General features: G+C 38.2%; 1 protein-coding gene across 4 annotated transcripts in view; it reads left to right on the top strand.

Annotated features, from left to right (window-relative positions):
• The window catches only part of ZNF385D (zinc finger protein 385D), a 417,913-nt gene that overhangs the window by 276,460 nt on the left and 122,996 nt on the right, over positions 1–18,457 (top strand). For all 4 annotated transcript variants that reach the window (XM_051611827.1, XM_051611830.1, XM_051611829.1 and 1 more), the window contains one exon: positions 4,770–4,912. In XM_051611827.1, coding sequence (XP_051467787.1) covers positions 4,770–4,912 — 143 coding nt within the window. The remainder of the gene's footprint in view (positions 1–4,769; positions 4,913–18,457) is intronic.

Genomic DNA, 18,457 nt, shown 5'->3' with positions numbered 1-18,457 from the left:
CTACGGGGTGTCAAATATTTAATGCAGTTGGTTTTTTGTTTGTTTGTTTTTATCTTTTTTTTTTCTTTTTTTTTTTCCTGAAACTGAGAGGGATACCATGAAACAATATTTTGTTTCAATGTGACGATCCTAATTTCAATAATATTTTCAGGGTATTATATAATGAAAGCACTCTTCAAAAAAAGGTCTGTGAATAAACAAAAATGTGAACAACAACAAAGCCCCAACTCTTCGAAGGAACTGTGTTCTAAAAGTATAAATGGCCAGAAAATAGATTTTCTGAGCAATAAATTCTCAACAGGCATCACATTATTTGTTCCCACATATCTTCATTCCAGTTCATGTGGAATAATATGTAGCCTATTAGAATTAATATTTAAATTAAATATTTAAAATTAAGTGTATCCATTTATGCACATAAAAGGGACAGGTTTCATATTTGCTAACTTCCTGTAAGGTAAGTTCTTATTTTAGTCACTTGAGTACTATAATAACTACTAATAAGTAATTTGGTGATTAGCCAAAGCCTATTTTGCCATGTCAGGTTAGATCACCAATGCTACTTATTATGGAACTAAACTTACCTTTAAAGTGATGATCCTGCAGTTTTTAAGAAAAGTATCTGTTGCAAAAATGAGGACAGTGATAGAAGGGAGTACCATAGTCACTACAGGTCATGACACATTAAGCTAGTTTCTAAAAGCCAGATCTACAATTCATGTTGCACTGTCTTTGTTATATCCCTGAGAGTTATCCTTTTGCTTGAAGACCAAAATGTGATCTCTCATATTTGAGATACAGAAAGTTCATTATTCATCCTGGCCAGCCTACTGTTCTTAATTGCTTATGTCTTTATTTTCTCTTTGAAGAAAGTATTTTCAAATATACCTTTTCTTTTGTCCATTTTCAAACTCAATTAATAATAAGTTCTAGCTTATGTTGAGTTTTCCAAATGCAAATTTCCTACCATTTATAAGGTAGAACGTGAGCTCCCACATATACCTTCACTTTTATACTTCAAAATAGCCTGAGTTAGTTTTCTTGAAAATTGTCTAGGAAAAAATAAATCCTCTTTTGGCTCAGACTCTCTAGGATATATTGTAATCCTTATTGGGTGTGAACTGTCCGATATTAGTATTGTGTATATATAAAAACAAAACAACAACAAACAAACAAACAAACAAAAAAAAACAATCAAAAAACCCCCTACCACATACAACTTTTTAAGTTGCCTAGAAGTTAATTTTTCAGTTTGAAACCAGTGGTGCATTTCCAACTACTGCACTGAGTCATACCAGCTCAAAGCTTCTGCCAAGGCAGAATGTGTGTATTGTTTTAACCTCAAATAAGCTCTTACGGAAATATTTGGAGAAGCATGAGACAGGGTGGAAAATTTGGGAATATCCATATCTTGGAAAAACCAAACTATGATACTGAAAACAAACTCAGGATGGAAGGGGATTGATTGAGCGTTAGTTTAGAGAAGCACAATGACAATGTTTTTACTTTTTACCTAGCACTGATCTGAGGGATATTTCAGGTGAACTGGGCACAAAAATTTGCACAGGAGATTTTCTTAACAGAAAATTAGATTTCATTGAAAGCAAAATTTTCCCCCAGAAGGTGTTATTTTTTTGTAAAGAATTGTGACAAAAATATCTGTAAGGTAAAAATTTTAGCAATTTAAAATAAATTTGGCTTCTTATTTTGGAATGACTGCTTTCGGTTCCATAGAGAAACATGGTCTCTAAAATAAAAACTAAATGTGTGTGTGTCTAAACTGGTATTTACTCATATTTCAACTCAAAACAAATAAAATGTGGCAATTCCTTATGGAATGGACAGTTTGAGGCTGAACCTGCAGGAATGTTCTCAATGTTTCTATGGTCTTCCCTTGATTTCAGGTACAGGTGAGAAAGGTGGTGTTCAGTAAGACTGGATAACTAAAAAGCACCCATGTTTTGCTACAGTGATTTTCTAAATATGCTGTTGTTACACATAGCACCACAGATCTACAAGATGAATTCTGCTTTATGAATTTTAGTGCAGTCTTCTTCCCTTCCATTCAGCTTTCTGTGTTCTCATGTCTTCCTTCTGTCCTCATTTCTGCCCATGATGTTGCCTTCTTTACAATAAGAATTTCTCTACACCTGGTCTTCAAGAACTCTTTCAAGTGGGCTTCTACCTTTCTTCATCCCTCTGCTAAAGGGTTAGATGAGGAATAGTTAACATTGACATTCCCAAATGTTGTCCAAAGGTTTTTCAGTTAGGCTGAGTCACAAAAATGGTTTGCTTCAGGTTTTATGTTGCTGATTCTGAAGTATGACTCTGGACATGAAGTGAAAAGAGAAGCTAATTTTTGCAACTATAAACATTAGATAATTTCTTTCAAGCAAAAGCTCAAATTTCATTATACCTCTCACATGCTCCATCATTAAGGGACATGTCTGACACTATTGCAAAAACAGAGGGCAGCTATGCTCCTGAACTTAGTCATTTTCTGTGCTTCTGTAGCCAGAACTGTGGTAGATTTTAAGCTCAGGCTCAGAATGGCAGCCAAAGTCCTGCAGAGCTGGCTTGAATTTTTCCTTTTAAAGTGTCTTCTCGTCCCCAGATGACTTTGTGCAGCACTGGCTGGCAGTACCAGGTGGGTGAGTGCCTAGTCATGCCACAGGGAAGGATGACAGAAAGACCTATTTCATCTTTCATAGTGCACTATCTTAGAAGAATATGGGATAGAGACGCTGTTGCTCTAGGTAATTCAAACCAGCAAGGCTCTCCTCCATAGCACTGAGATAATCCACTTGAAGTGCTGGGTCCTAAAGCATCTGTGAGTTGGAGGATGTTTAATCAGCTTCCATTTCCTTGCTATCATCAGGCAAATGCTCACCTTGGCATGACTGTGGGATTCTGTACAACTTCAGGTGCAACCTGGAGATGTCTTAGTAAGGTTTTTATTAAGAGAAGTAACTTTTTCCTTTCATCATCTGTAAAAGATTTACATGAGAAAAAGGTATTTCCAGCATATAAAAAAAGGTCTTTATAGGCCTTTCCTATCCCGAGAGGATAAGACTGGCCTGTTTGAATGACCTTATCATCATTCTGACCTGTTAAATTTATTTTTACAGGTAGCAATTGCCAAACCAAGGGCTATTATTAAATACTTGATGGCTCTACGCTGGTGAGCTATGGCAAGCAGAGCTGCTTGCCCTCTGCTTTTCTGTAGCCCGTATCCTTAGTTGCTGCATTCAAAGAAAGATTTATTATGCCCTTACATTGAAGGAGATGTAGAAATTACTCAAAAAATAACAGTTATTCTAGGGTGAAAACTAGTGTGAGACTGAAGGGAGCTCTAATCCAAAACCTTTGATTTTCTTGGGGGTAGTGAAGGGCTTCATACAAGAGGAGCTGAGAGCTGGCAAAAAATACTGTCTTTGAAAATTTGGATCCAGATGATTTTATACTTAGAAGCAGAACAGTGGATGATCTGCTACAACTGATTAATTAAATCCTGTGCTGTTAGCCCTCAATTAGATGCATTAAATTGCAAACATTGTTTGCAGATTTGCTGGCCAAATATGTAGAGATTCCGTATATCGTTTTGACTACTTTACATTTGAGCTCTTAAAGAATGTACGCAGCTTGTCTAATGAAGTGTCTGTATGTACCAGAAATAAAAAAGAAACAGATTTCAGATCTCTCTCTCTGTTGGTCTCTCAGCCTGTGTCTCTATTCAATGAGGGGGGCAAAACTCCCCTATGTTTTGTGGTTTTGTGTGTGTTTCTTGGACTCTTACCAGCAGGCTTTTTACAGTCTGTTGCCTGCCTCTTAGATTAGAAGAAGACTGGCATATTTTAACAGTTTCCTAGGATCCAAATACTCTTTAATTAACAGGGAAATTATGTATTGGAGTGCAACCAAAACATGGGAGACACTGGAAGCAGAGAATGGGCTTGAATACTTCCAGATTTTCACTGGCTGTGGCAAGGGACAAACAAATCAATAAAACAGGAACCACTGCAAGTAGGTAGCAACTTATTGGTATGCAAGGGGATTTCTTAGTTTGCATTCCCACAGAGGTGGTGGTTGGTAGGGTTAGCCAGGAGGAGCTTTCTGCTGCACAGTCTGAATCAGCTCCACCCCTTGCAAGAGCAAAAAGTGTTCATCAGTACGTTTCCATAAACAGAATTTTGGTGACTGCTGAAATGGTTTTCATGTTAGATTTGTACTGATCAGCTGTTGAGGCAGACAGGTATGTTGTGTTTGCAAGGTTTAGGTTGATTCTGAAGGTGCAAGCTCCATGAGTGAGTATTTACTTAAAAAAGCAAAAGTCTGCAGGTGACAGGAGTTTTACTGAGCAGAATGGCTAGTTGGTGCTCTTTTTCTTCTGGAGCATTTTGCCTTAGGAGGGTTGAGTTATATGGCTGGGGTGGAACACTGAAATTACAGCAGAATGAGACTAGCTGAAGTTCTAAAGAGAGGTCAGGCGTATGCTGAACTGTTGTTCCAGATAATCCAGGGAGAGAAACAGTTAATTAGCTGAAATGGTTTATACCTGCAGAAATTACTGGCAAAGAATTATAACCAACAGTCACCGAGTCAGCTGTGTTTTTGTTTTTTTTTTCAATAATGCAGTAGTTTGTGGACAAATAAAAAAGGTATTTGTTTAATTCAATAGTGGCTTTTTATTGTTTTGTGTGTCGTGATTGTGGGGTTTCTTCCCGAATCATAATACTTGCTGAATGCCTTCTGTCTCTTTCTACACCTAGGCGGTACATGCCAGAGCCCTGCTCTTCCAGCCCTAGTGCGTCCTCCTGCTCCACCTTTGCAGCCATCGCTGGATATTAAACCATTTCTTCCGTTCCCTCTGGACACAGCCGCAGCAGTCAATCTCTTCCCCAACTTTAATGCAGTAAGTACGCTCCTAACAGTTACTGTCCGCTTCAGCAAGCCACACTTTCCATGGAAAACTCAAGAAGGCACAAAGTAGAATTTTATGTACTCAATTAAACCTGGAATATTCTCTCCCTTGCTGAGGGCCAGGTTGCTCTTTCAGTCACACTGGTAAGCCATAAATTAAAGGCTAGCTGAGTGTTGGCCAGAAGCAATGTAGAAGGAAAAAATTACACCATCCCCAGTGACATGCAATAAAGTTGCAGGCCATCCTCAGCCCCAGGGCTGAGGAGTTTCCCACTCTAATTTAAGATGTACAGAGTTTCACTAACCTACAGTTTGCAGCAACTCCTAGAGAGTGAAACTCTGTGATGGTGGTCTACATTCCATCTCCGACAGGCTTCCTGAGCAATGCTTAAAATGAACAGATTGGAGAGGCTACAAAAGGTAAAACTGTTGGGGCAATTAAAGTAAGAATGCGAACAGCATTAACTCATATATGAGCTATTAACTGACAAACTACCTAGTAGGTTTTTTTCATTTTAGGGCATTTTATTTCTTATGCCTTGCATTAAAACAAGGTTAGATTTCTCTTTAATATATTTTTTTTTCTTTACTCATACTATCTATGACCATAGAAATCTTATTCCTTAGATATTTTCATTATTTTACTGACATAAGACATCTGTGTTTAAATTGTACTGGTTTTGGCTGAGATATTTAATGCTGTCAAAGCAAAAAAAAAAAAAATAATTAAAATTGCATTCATGTTAGTTTTCATTTTATAGAATTATGCCCTTTTAATTAGAATGTACTGGGAAGTTCTTTTCCTTATTTACATATATTAGAGGCAGAAAAAAACCACTAAGAATGTGTGTGCTTACTTTAACAGATGTAGAGAGGGGTAAAAAATGCTATGCCAAAAAAAATTTAATTAACATACAGAAATCTTAATTATAATAATTGAGAGTAGTAAAAGAGCATGCCCATTCTAGAAGCAATTGGTAGTAATCAATAGTAAGTTTCCATAATTAAATGTTAATTTATTTACCTTTTATGGGTGTTCCTTTTGCTTTAAAGTCATCAACATGAACTAATTATCAAAAATATTTAATTATACAGTCTTTAATTCAAGCAATTCACAGCATTAATAGAGATGAGAGAAGCTATAATCTGCAAGTCTTAAAATGCTCAGAAACAGTATGTCAGTTATTACAAAGACACTTATTATAAAGAAACTTTTTCAAATTTTAAAATGTATTGAGGTATGTAGCAAAGTTTTAATAAGTGCTGGTTTTAATCGTGTTTCTGAGAACTCATAATGAAATGGATGTAACATTAGACTTGTTTAGTGTGCTTTAGGATTTTTACCTTATCAGTTTTGCTTTGTGATCGCTGTTTGTATTTAATGCAATAGACCCATTAAGTTTTTAGAGGATGTTTATAAGAATTTCTTTTTTCCATAGTTCAGTGCCTTCAGATTTTTTTTTTCACATTGTTAAATTCTGTATAACTCAAGTGCAATTTTAGTGATGATTTTTTTAAAAAAATAACTGTTATTCTTGTGTTGTTCCATAAATTTGCAGTTTCTTTTTTAATAACTTTTTTAAACTAACTTTTTAAACTAACTTTATGCTATAATTATCGGGGGGGGGAAGGCCAGAGGAGAAGATATATTTGTATTAATTTGGAAGTAAGAAAGTAAAAAAGACTCCTAGCAAAACCCTGCTATTCTCGAACATCATCTTAGTAGTATATTCTGTGGTATAAGCACAGTAGTTGGACTTTGCAGATTCCTGATCTCTTCAGTTTTTCAGTAAACTGAGCCTAGGTTTCAAGAGTGAGACTAGCAGCCCTTTTTAGCAGCTCTCTGAAGTTTATTCATCTGCAAAGTACTCCTGTGATGTGTGGCTGCCTGCTTAGTCCACCTTTGCTGATTATATCAGTCCTTAGTATTTGGATGCTGTCATCAGAGCTGCTGTCATCTGCCTTGCTGCTCATCATCTTTACCTTGCAACATGACCATTGCCTTCTCATCATGAGTGCTGACATGCAGCATCATCCTCAGTGTTCCCATTTTCTTTCTGGACTGTACATTATTGAATGATGCTATGTTTAGCTCATATGCCAGAGTTGGTTAATGGCATCCTGCAGACATGCAGACTAGCTGAGAAGTTCTGCATATTTCTGGAAATTATTTCCAAGCTGACAAATCTTTCGGGGATGCATCAGCTGCTGCTGAGCATTATCAAACTAGGGAGAAGTTAACCCACAAGTCCTATCAGACTTACTACAGGATGCCTGACAAGAGCTGTATCTCTGTGAATGTGAGACAGAAAACAAATGTTTAAACAAAAATGATCTTCTTAAATGTGCAGGCCCATGAATGATTATAGCTGTTGAGAATGCTTTATATTAATTGTCTTCATTGACAATCCTACACAGTGTCAGCAGAGAAATATTTGTGTTCTTTGTCCAAAATAAGATCAAGCAGGTGTTCAGTAAAAGATCCAGAACTCTGAATACCTGAACTAGATGCTGCCTCTTGTGTTGTCGATAAATTAGCTTCACCCTTGATTGAGATGTCAAAGTCACAGACTATGTCTTAAGAAATGGATTTCTAAAGACTCCTTAAGCCTTGTAGACTTCCACAGAAACTAGTAAGTTTGACAACACGTGCAGGCTACTTCTCCAAAGGCTAGAAGGAAGTCCGAAGTTTTTGGCCATTTACTGGCCACTTTTCAGCAGCCTTCACTTGTGAAGAGCATGATAAAGGAGAAATTTGAGTAAAAATTCAGTCATGTTTCAGCAAAAAGAAGTGGTCTCTGGTTATGGAAATCCTAACTCAATTTGAGAGTTTGGTTGTGATAGGCATAGGTATCTGAGCTAACCAGCCTAAGTTTCTTCTCAAAAGATAATAGAGAAAAATGAATGATTTATCCAGATTTTTAAGTCAAATACACAAAGGTGCATTGCAGTGCAAGCACCCTACAAGGCTACTGTGGCATGAGGTGTAGTGAACCCTGAAAATACTCATTCTGCTGGCTATAATGAGTGACTGGCTCAGCTGCATCTATGTTTGGTTAGATGAATTCCCCCCACATTATGGGGACAGTTCATAAGCTATTCACAGCAGATATGTTAAATACACTCAGAGATCAGATGCAGAAGTGCTGACATTGTATTGTTTGTTTACAGAGGAATACTCCCATTTATCAAGCAGTTATGCTTCTAATTTTATCTAAAGACAATCTTAAGGGAATTTGAAGGTTCCGATGGATAGAAGTATCAGAAGAGATGAAAGCAAAAATAATTTAACAGTAGAGAATTCCAGGCACATAGACAAGAACAAAGCCAAATGCTGATCTGAAGTACCACAAATAATCATAGAAAGCTGTTGTAATGTGTAAGTTTGTGGGGTTTTTTTTTCTCTATTTCAGTTTATTACAAACATAAGATTACTTTCTTTGTTACTGGTGATTTTTGTTCTAAAGCTAGCTCAGTTTTTGGTGACCACCTCTGAGGAAATCATTCAGCATTGCTTCCTACAAAGGAAAAAGCTTTCTTGGGAGCAGAGAATAGATAAGATATCATGGATCCTGGGAGCCTTTATCAGTAATATCTCTGGACACTGAGGAGAGGGAAAAGTGAAAAGTTAATAACCTGAGATATGCAAGGAAGATAACATGTGAACCTTTGAAACATTCACTTTCAAGAATATTTTCTATTTATACAAGAACACATAAAGCAAACATAGCAATCAACAGTGTGGTTAGCTGAACATTTGCAAGGTGCAAAACTTGTGAAGCGAATGGGTATCCTCAAGTCGTATGTAAAAAGAACTGTAACAACACAGCTGTTTAAAGTGAAAATAGCCCACTGGTGTAGTCCCTGAGGAATCACAAGTTCATTGGAAGTTTACCTGGTATAAAAAGATTATTCAAATGCATGGGATTTAAATGGCTAAATTTTATGAAAGAATCTACAACTATAAACAATACTGATGTAGCTTTTTAAAACAGGATTTGAAGATTATCAGAGGAATAGAAAAACAATTAAATTGTACTGAAAAATGGTTGACATAATTTAGCAAACATTTATTATACTTCTGCATTTTCATCTGCACAGTGAGAAGCTTTAAGTCTGTGTGCTTCTAAGAACTAGTTCTTAAAGACATAAAGCTTTAGCAGTTTTATTGAAAGCACGCTAGTCTCTGTGTGGAAGTGAAAGTGCTTATGTGGTCTTTCTGTCCATGAGCTAATGGTTGCTTGCAAATAAATTTCACAAAGCATCAAAGTTTAGAAGTTAATTAACCTGTAGGAAAATATTTATATGAGTCCCTGAATGAAGAGGAAATGCTTAATTTTTCTAGACATTAGCATGAACCCTAACTGACTCCCCCAGAGAAAGAACCTCAGTTAGATCTTTTTTTATACCTTATAGTCTCCAAAGACCATCATTCTCAAAGCACAGATGTATCAGAAGTCAGGTTTTGCTTATTTCTGAAGCTCCCAGAATTACATATTGTATTCTCTTGAGAGACAGAATTTAAAGTTTACAAATCTAGGTCATGTGCCTTTACTAGATGGAAAATCAGACAATGCATTGCAGTCCCTGATTGTTCATTCTTTGAAGGATATGCTAGCCATTTTCCTGAAAAAAAAAATCTAAAAAGTATTATATCACACTTTGTAGTATGAACATAAACTGTTTTGGAAGAAGTCCAAAATGTAGCAGATCTTAGTTAAACGATTGTAAACAGAAATAGGGATGTTGCTTGAAAAGCTCCATCATAACTAAAGCCTCACCTCCCCTTGTTGCCAATGGAAGGTTTCCCAAATAAGCATCCTTTGGAAATAAACATTATTACAGTTTGACTGGAAAGTTAAGACTTTAAAGAACAGTGACAATGTCATAACTATTTTAAACATGGATGGAAAATTAACTGTTACTCTGCAGACATATCTTTCTCATGATCCATGTATAGTAATTCTTGTTCAGTCCCTTGATTTTTCTTGTTCACTTGGTCTATGCCGGTAGGCCCCAGTGCAATATTTAGGGCTCCATATTTCACGGTCCCCTTGTAGAGATTTGCCATATGATAAAGGAGGAGAAGACAACGGAGGCTCTTGCCCATAGATAGGGCTCCTAAGGTATTGCTCCAGTGTCAGCTTGGGTTAGTGTGTCAAGGTAGTGCTCCTTGCTTCATGAAAACCAGCCAGAGCACCATCCTGGCAGCTTCCAGTGTGCCCAGGTGGCCAAGAAGGCAAACAGCAACCTGGCTTGTATCAGGAATAGTACGGCCAGCAGGACTAGGGAACAAATACTGTGTTCAGTTTTGAACCACCACTACAAGAAGAGCATTGAGGGGCTGGAGTATGTGCAAAGAAGGATAATGAAGCAGATGAAGGGTCTGGAGAACGTGTCTTATGAGGAGCACCTGAAGGAACTAGGGTTGTTTAGTCTGGATTAAAGGAGGCTGAGGGGAGGCCTAGTGGCTCTTTACAACTACCTGAACGGAGGTTGTAGCAAGCGGAAGATTGGTCTCTTCTCCCAAGTAACAAGTGATGGGAGGACAGGAAACTGCCTCAGATTGCACCAGTGGAGGTTTAGATTGGATATTAGAAGAAACTTTTTCACTGAAAGGGTTATCAAACACTGGAAGAGGCTGCCCAGGGAAGTGTTTGAATCATCATCCCTGGAGGTATTTAAAAGACATGTAGATGTGGTGCTTAGGGACATAGTATAGCACAGGACTTAGCAAAGTTAGGTTAATGGTTGGACTCAGTAATCTTACAGGTCTTTTCCAACCTGAACAATTCTGTGATTCTATGATTCCATTATTCCAGAGTAGCACAAAGTCTGCATTCTCTATTTATAGAGGAGAAGCTTGAGTTTGTATTGGTAGCAGGCAGTTAAGGCTGGCCTGTTTCACTGGAAGCTGCTTTTTCCTCCTTTCTGGTCTTGCTGTCAGGCTCTGCCAAGCCTGCTGGTGACCACTGAACTTGCTCATATTGGGCATAGCTTTGTGATTGCTTGGGAGATGCAGTTTTGTCCTATTGTGACCAGACAATGGATAGAAATGGACAATGTAGTAAAACCTGCTTGCTGGCAAGTATGTTCAGGAAGGATTATGCCAGAAAATGTGGGGAAAACCTGTCAAAAAGCTGCCAGATGATGTTTGAAATATCTTTTCCTGAGGCTCTTGTCTCGGTTAGTTTTTTATCTAGAGGAGAGATATGTGCCGCAGAAATGATGTGCCAATTTTCTGGATGTTATGAATAAGATGTAGCTTTTGATAGTGAAGAGTGGAGGAGGAATCTGAAAAACATCTAAGTTTTCTAAACATTAGCAGCCAGAAATTTTCAAAATAAACCTAGGTTTTTTCAATATCTCTACATGGTTTATGTTTTCTGACTTAATTGAGCAGAGGAGCATAACGATAGTATTTTTCTTCGGCATATAAAATCCTATAAAGTTCAGTAGTGACGACATGCTGCCAGAAAGCTTTGCCTCCAGAAGAGGTTAGTCAGGGGACAACACAATGGCCTCAGTTTCATGTGAACCAAAATGGAATACTGCCTATATAGAAAAACTTGGCAGTAAAAATACAGTCTGTGCTGATTTTTCGTGTTATTTCCATGAGAAGGACCTTTATCAGTTGGAAGACCATACTGCACCAAATTGTTAATTTGTCAGGCAAACAGAAGGGATTATTGCCTTGGGGGATATTCTTTGCATGGGTGCTCATTCACAGGTGTCTAGAAACAGGGAGGCTGGCTTGCTCTTTTCCTTTCCATAGCATTGCAATTGAGCTGTGAGATAGCTGTACTATTCTTTATGGTCTATATCTCTACTGCTGTTTAGCAGAATAGTTTTTCAAAATAGTGAAGACTACAGAAATAATGTTTGGGTTCAGGAGTTCTTTATCATAACAACATTTTCATCACTGGCCAGGACATTTAATTAGGAAGTCTGAAGGGGAAGAAGACAGATTAAGGAATGAGCAAACACAAGAAAAACCTGGCAATTCACATGTTTTTGTTTGATGCTTGCAAAACAGGAATGAGTCAACATCAGTATGAAATATTAAATTATTTTAATTGGCCAGAATTATTTGCAGTACTTTTAAACCTTTAATCTGCACCATGGCCTCTGTTTGAAATAACAGTAAAGTCCCGATTCTCTGATGCAGAGGGAATGTTCACACCTCAGGAAACACCATGAAATTAAGCTCTTAATCTTTTTCCAGTTTTGAGTCATTTTAGGGTGGATCCAGATCTGTGTTATATATGGTCTCTACACTATGTCATGGGCAGGGAGCAGAGCTTATACTCTGATCTTGCATAAACGAGTGTTCCTGCAACTCTCAGGTAACCTTCCCATGATCACCGATGATTGCATGGTTGTTATTTTCCTTTGCACAGCAGAGCAGCTGGGGAGAAGTTACTCGGAAGTTACTCCCTAGCAGTTGTCTCCAGAATGATAACTATTGTTTTCTTTGGACTTGATGTACTTTTAAGGAGCATCCTACTAAATCTAGCCTTAATCCCTTTGCAACATTCTCTAAAAAAATTTGGCCTCTGCTTGCCACTAATATCTGGGACTCCTGCAAATTTTAACCCAGATGTCAATAAAAGCTTTCTTGTTATTTTTCGCTTGGCATTACCTTACATTCTAGCAGCACTCCTGACTTTTTTTTGGAATGACTTGAACTGTGAAATTGCCCATTGCAATTTTTGGAGTTGCTTTCCTTGGGCCTACATGGACCTCATTAAGTTCAACACGACCAAGTGCAAGGTCGTGCACCTGCGTAGGGGCAATCCCCAGTATCAGTACAGACTGGGTGATGAGTGGATTGAAAGCAGCCCTGCAGAGAAGGACTTGAAGGTACTGGTAGATAAATAATTGGACGTGAGCTGGCAGTGTGCACTTGCAGCCCTGAAAACCAGAAAGATGTCACTACCCGTGGCAGGGAGATTGAACCTGATGATATTTGAAGGTTCCTTCTAACCTATTTTGGGATAACTCACAAGTTTTTGGAACAGTTTAAGGATTGTGTTCCAATTAGTGAATTAGCAGTCTCCTATACTTATGAGCAGCTGTCATCTCTTGCCACAGCAGTCTGGAGAGCTTACAGGAGATCACTCATGAATGCAAATAGATAGATACTATAAAAAAAAAAATCAATTAAAAAGGTTTATTTTTATTTAAATTAAAATTGTATCAAGGGTTCTCCAACCTTCTGTGATTCCTTTCAGTAGAAATTCAGGTTTCTAGGATGCACATTCTCATGGGGAAGCAAATGTTAATATTATCTTGAAATTGCCTAAGTTTTTGTCATTTCACCTTGCTGAACTTTAGGATAATACTTATCCTAAAATCTGTCTCCATGACAGTAACATGAATGTAAATTATCAAACCATACCTGTGTCCTGATTGCTGTCCAGTGTTTGGAGTGGAATGAGTGCATCTGGTAAATCTTGTTTCATTGATCCAAAAGACTTATTTCCACTACATTTGTAGGAGCATCACCTGTGTTTGGCCTTCACCAGCTACCATCTCTCTTGGATTCATCTCTATGGTCTCATTCAAGATCCTTACAGATGGTCGTTTGGCAATTGCTGCCTGCAGATTGTATTTACTTTGTGGGTAGAATGATAGAATCATTAAGGTTGGAAGGGACCTTGAAGATCATCAAGTTCCAACCCCACTGCCATGAGCAGGGAATCCTACCACTAGACTAGGTTGCATAAAACCTCATCCAACCTGGCCTTAAAAACCTCCAGGGATGGGACATCAACAACCTCCCTGGGCAACCCCTTCCGTTTCCTCACCACCCTTACAGTGAAGAATTTCTTCCTAATATCTAACCTAAATCTCCCCTCTCTCTGTTTAAAACCACTACCCCATGTCCTACCACTATCTTCTCTGATGAAAAGCCCCTCCCCAGCTTTCCTGTAGGCCCCTTTCAAGTACTGGAAGGTGCTCTAAGGGCTCCCCGGAGCCTTCTCTTCTCTAGGCTGAACAGCCCCAACTCTCTCAACCTGTTTTCATAGCAGAAGTGCTCCAGGCCTTTGATCATCTTGGTGGCCCTTCTCTGGACCCTTTCCAACAGGTCTGTATCTTTCTTGTGCTGAGGGCACCAGAACTGTACACAGTATTCCAGGTGGGGTCTCACCAGAGCAGAGTAGAGGGCTCTGCTGGCCACACTTCTTTTGCAGCTCAGGATGTGTTTGGCTCTCTGGGCTCCAGCACACACTGGTGGCTCATGTCGAGCTTCTCATCAACTGCCACCCCCAAGTCCTTCTCCTCAGGACTGCACTCCAGCCATTCTTCCCCCATCCTGTATTTGTGCCTGGGGTTGTGCTGACCCAGGTGAAAGACCCTGCACTTGGCCTTGTTGAACTTCATGAGGTTGGCACTGGCCCACCTCTCCAGCCTGTCAAGGTCTCTCTGGATGGTGTCCCTTCCCTCTTGGGTGTCAACCACACCACACAGCTTGGTATCATCAGCAAACTTGCAGAGAATACACTCAATCTCACTGTCCATGTCTCCAACAAAGATGTTAAACAGCACTGGTCCCAATACTGATCCCTGAGGGACACCACTCGTCACCTGCCTCCATTTGGACATTGAGCCATTGACCACAACTCTGGGTGCTGTCATACAGCCAATCTCTCATCCACCAAGTGGTCCATCTGTCAAATCCATTCCTTGTCAGTTTAGAGACCAGGATGTCACGTGGAACAGTGCCAAACACCTTGCACAAATCCAGGTAGATGACATCAGTTGCTCTGCCACCATCCACCATCCCTGTAGCCTTGTCATAGAAGGCCACCAAATCAGTCAGGCATGATTTGCCCTTAGTGAAGCAATGTTGGCTGTCACCTATCGCCTCCTTATTTTCCATGTGCCTTAGCAGACTTTCCAGGAGGATCTGCTCCATGACCTTGCCAGGCACAGAGGTGAGACTGACTGGCCTGTAGTTCCTGGGTCTTCCTTTTCCCCCCTTTTTAAAAATAGGGGCTATGTTACCTTTTTTCCAATCAGTGGAAGCCTCACCAGGCTGCCATGACCTCTCAAATATGATGGACAGAGGCTTAGCAATTTCATCCACCGGATGTTGTTCTTCATGTTTGATACCTCACAGTTTCTCCAGGACCTTTCTGGCAGTATAACACTCTTCAGTCACTCAGCACCTTCTAGCCGAAGAACATGTGTTTGTACTGATTCTTTTCACCATGTGAGAATGGGTGACCTTCTAACTACTCTCCACCAATTCTCATGTCTGTAATTAAAGTGAAAAGGTCTGAGGCAGAAGCACCCTGTTTCAATAAGCTCATTACTCACTATTAGCTAAATGTCCATACAGTAGCTTATGGAGTATAATCTTTAAGGCTCTACATACCTAAAACTGACACACAGCAAGCTTTTTTTTCTGTGGTTTTGATTTATTTTTCTTTTTTTGGTTTGTTGTTGTTTGTTTTTTTTAGTGTTTTTGTTTTGTTGCACTTTTTTATTGTATTTTGTTGTGGGTTTTTTGTTTGTTTTTTGTTGTTTTTTTTACTTCAGTGGGTTGGGTTTTTTTGTTTTTCACTGAAGTCTTCTAGCTGTTAGAACAATCGATAGGATCTAAATACCTCACATGCCTTTTTGTTTAACTGATGATTAGTAACAGTGAAATTATAGACTTTCTTAGTTATCTCATCCTGCCTTACACATTTGCTGGAGGGCACTACACAGCGGGCTGACAGATAACTTGCTGTTGAAAGCCATTGTATCCAACGAAAAGGCAATAGAACAGCCTTTACTGGGGACTGAGGGTCCCTCAGGCTTTTGATTTGCATGCAAAACATTCTCATAAAAGAATTAAATGAAGTGCTCTTCAGATTTATCAAGTCTTGATGAGTGGAATTACTTAAAACTAAATTTTATAAAGCATTTTATAACGCATTTTAAATAATGTTTTAATCAGTTGATGTTTACACCCTTTGTCTTAATAGCACTCAGATGAAAAAGATCAATGATTATTTTATTTTGCAAAGCCTATAAAACTTTAATGCGTTCCATAATAAGTATAACTCATAAAATCTACAGTTTAAATATGGGTGGTCATAAACTTGTTTTTAAAAAGCTGGAATTCATGTGAAAGGAATTACTTAAAGCAATTATTTGATTATTGCAATCTGAGGAGGAAAAAGAATAATAAAATTATAAAATTAGTATTATTTCTGTTGATGAGCTAGACATTTGGAAAGATTTAAAATGAGGCATGAATCTTTCCTAGCCTTAGGCATGTTTGTGCTACTAACCTAGCTGAATAACTACTGCATTTTTTTTGTGCAAACTGCAGTTTGCTCTTCCTAGGAATTTCAAAGATACTTGTTGAAAAAAGCATGAGTTTGCATGACAGGTAATTCTGCACATAGTAAATGCATTCCTAAGCACAATTACCTCATTAATTGCTTATGTATAACTTGCAGTAACGGTGCTGTTTTTACTCAAGAACTTGTCCTAAAACACACTCAAGTTAACCTTTATGATAATGAACAGATTTGGGGTTCTTTCTTTTCCACTCCTTTTAGTCTCAGTAGTTTGGACTGGTAAGTGACATGTGCCGAAGAACTCATCTATCTGAAGTAATTGTATGATCCACTCTTTGATGGAGTATTTCCATAATGTCCACGTCCTGTCAATTTTTTTTTAATCTTAAAATTTTTTTAATAATGGAAGAAAATACCCAGAGGTTATATGTTGGACTTGCAGAGTTGGACGTAGATCTCTACAGATTCTCATGCAACTATTGTTTTTTTCTTTGGTTCAATGAATGCTTAAAGTAATGCTGTGTAAATATCTGTACATATTAAATTAGTAATAAAACTAATTCATAAGAAATACTAAAAAAGATCATGTCTCTCAGGAAATCAGTGTTTCTCTTTTAAATACATTGCTTTATATAAAATAGGTATGAAATAGATTAGTATCAAATTCTTACTATTTAAAAGAATACAAATCAATAGTTTCTGTCAAACATTATACTTTGTCCAGAATTAAATGCTTATAAGTAAAAAGTTTTAGATATGTACTGCAATTATACATTATCTTTTTCCAAGAATAATAAAACATTATAAATTGTGTAGTTCCATAACAAAAGCAATACTGTTTAGAATGAAAGATAAAATTATCCTAATTATCCTTACAACAGAAGACTAAATTGTTGATAACTGAATTAAAATTGCAGATTAAAAATATATATATTTAGGAAAGAAACATTCCTAATTACAGTTAGAAGTTGTGTAAAGCCTGCAGGGAAAGCTGAGCAGTGGAAGTTTCTTTCAGTAGTTTGCTACTGCGAAGTTGCTAGGATGTTTGAACAGCAGAGGGATCCTATCAAATGGTGGCCATGGCAAGAGTTCCTGCAGCCGAACAAAATAACTCTGTGAAGGTAGTGTTTGAAGAAAATTTTAGAGGACTGGGATTACTTTGAGTTAATCCTGGGCATTTGTCAAGAAGTCAGACATGGTGTAAATCTGCATCCTTTACTTCCTTTATTCCTGCACAGTTTTCACTATTCTTAACTGTAGTCCATCAGGTCCATGCTTTGTTAAAAATCCAGAGAACTACATCCATCTTACAAAGATACCACTTAGTATAAGCCAATTCCCAGGGGGTTGGTTTTTTTTTGTTCTTGAGCTAATCAGCCCTCCACTATCAGAAAAGCCAAGTAGCTCATCTATTATACCTATGCATCTTTAATTTCCACAGGTAGGGCAGTACCTGTTGGTGGTACAATGAGATTATAACAAAATACCAAAAGCCAGGACGAGGCCAAAGCATTATGTGTTCCTATAGCTTTTCTTCTGACAACCTGAGGAAGAGCAGAAGAGTAGAGAGCACATATAGCAACACTTGCCAGGCAGTGCCTCCAGTGAGATATGTTTTAGAATGTTCTTGAGCCAAATGTGTTTTCTTGGCATGTGGTAGCTCTCCATGAGGTAACATGCTGAACTGGATAGAATCAGCAGGAGAGTTTGTTTATTTAAACTACTAATGAGGTAATTTGAGTGTCCTCATTCCCTTCTCCAGACAGTGCATAACATATCCAGGCAGGGAGATAAACAGGAAAATTTATTTGGGCAACCTAGTAGTAAGAAGAGATGGGAGTATGTGAACTATGACATGCTATAAATGGTAGAAGTTGATGGGCAATTTTAAGGTGCTGTACTTGTGGGAGCTGGAAGTGGAGGAAGTGTCCATCACTGTACTCATATTTTGTGTTTGAAATCTACTGATTTGCTAATGGATACAACCCATTAGATCATTTGTGTTGCTAGGACTCAGATGACAAAAATAAATCACAAGGGTTGATGCTAGAGTTAATTATAGCAGTACCCTCCCAAATGGCACTATCAGCTCTGGGAAGCAGTAAAAGCTATTGTAGGCATTAGGAAGTAACATGAGAGAGTGATGTCTGGGAAAGAAGCAGCAGTGCCGAGACTGCCAGTGAAAGGATTGAAAAATAATGGATATATGGCATTGGGTTTGGAAGAGAGGTAGGAGG

Source organism: Apus apus, chromosome 2, assembly GCF_020740795.1.
Source record: "Apus apus isolate bApuApu2 chromosome 2, bApuApu2.pri.cur, whole genome shotgun sequence".
In the NCBI taxonomy this organism is placed as follows: domain Eukaryota; kingdom Metazoa; phylum Chordata; class Aves; order Apodiformes; family Apodidae; genus Apus; species Apus apus.
This window is presented reverse-complemented; position numbering and strand designations above follow the sequence as displayed.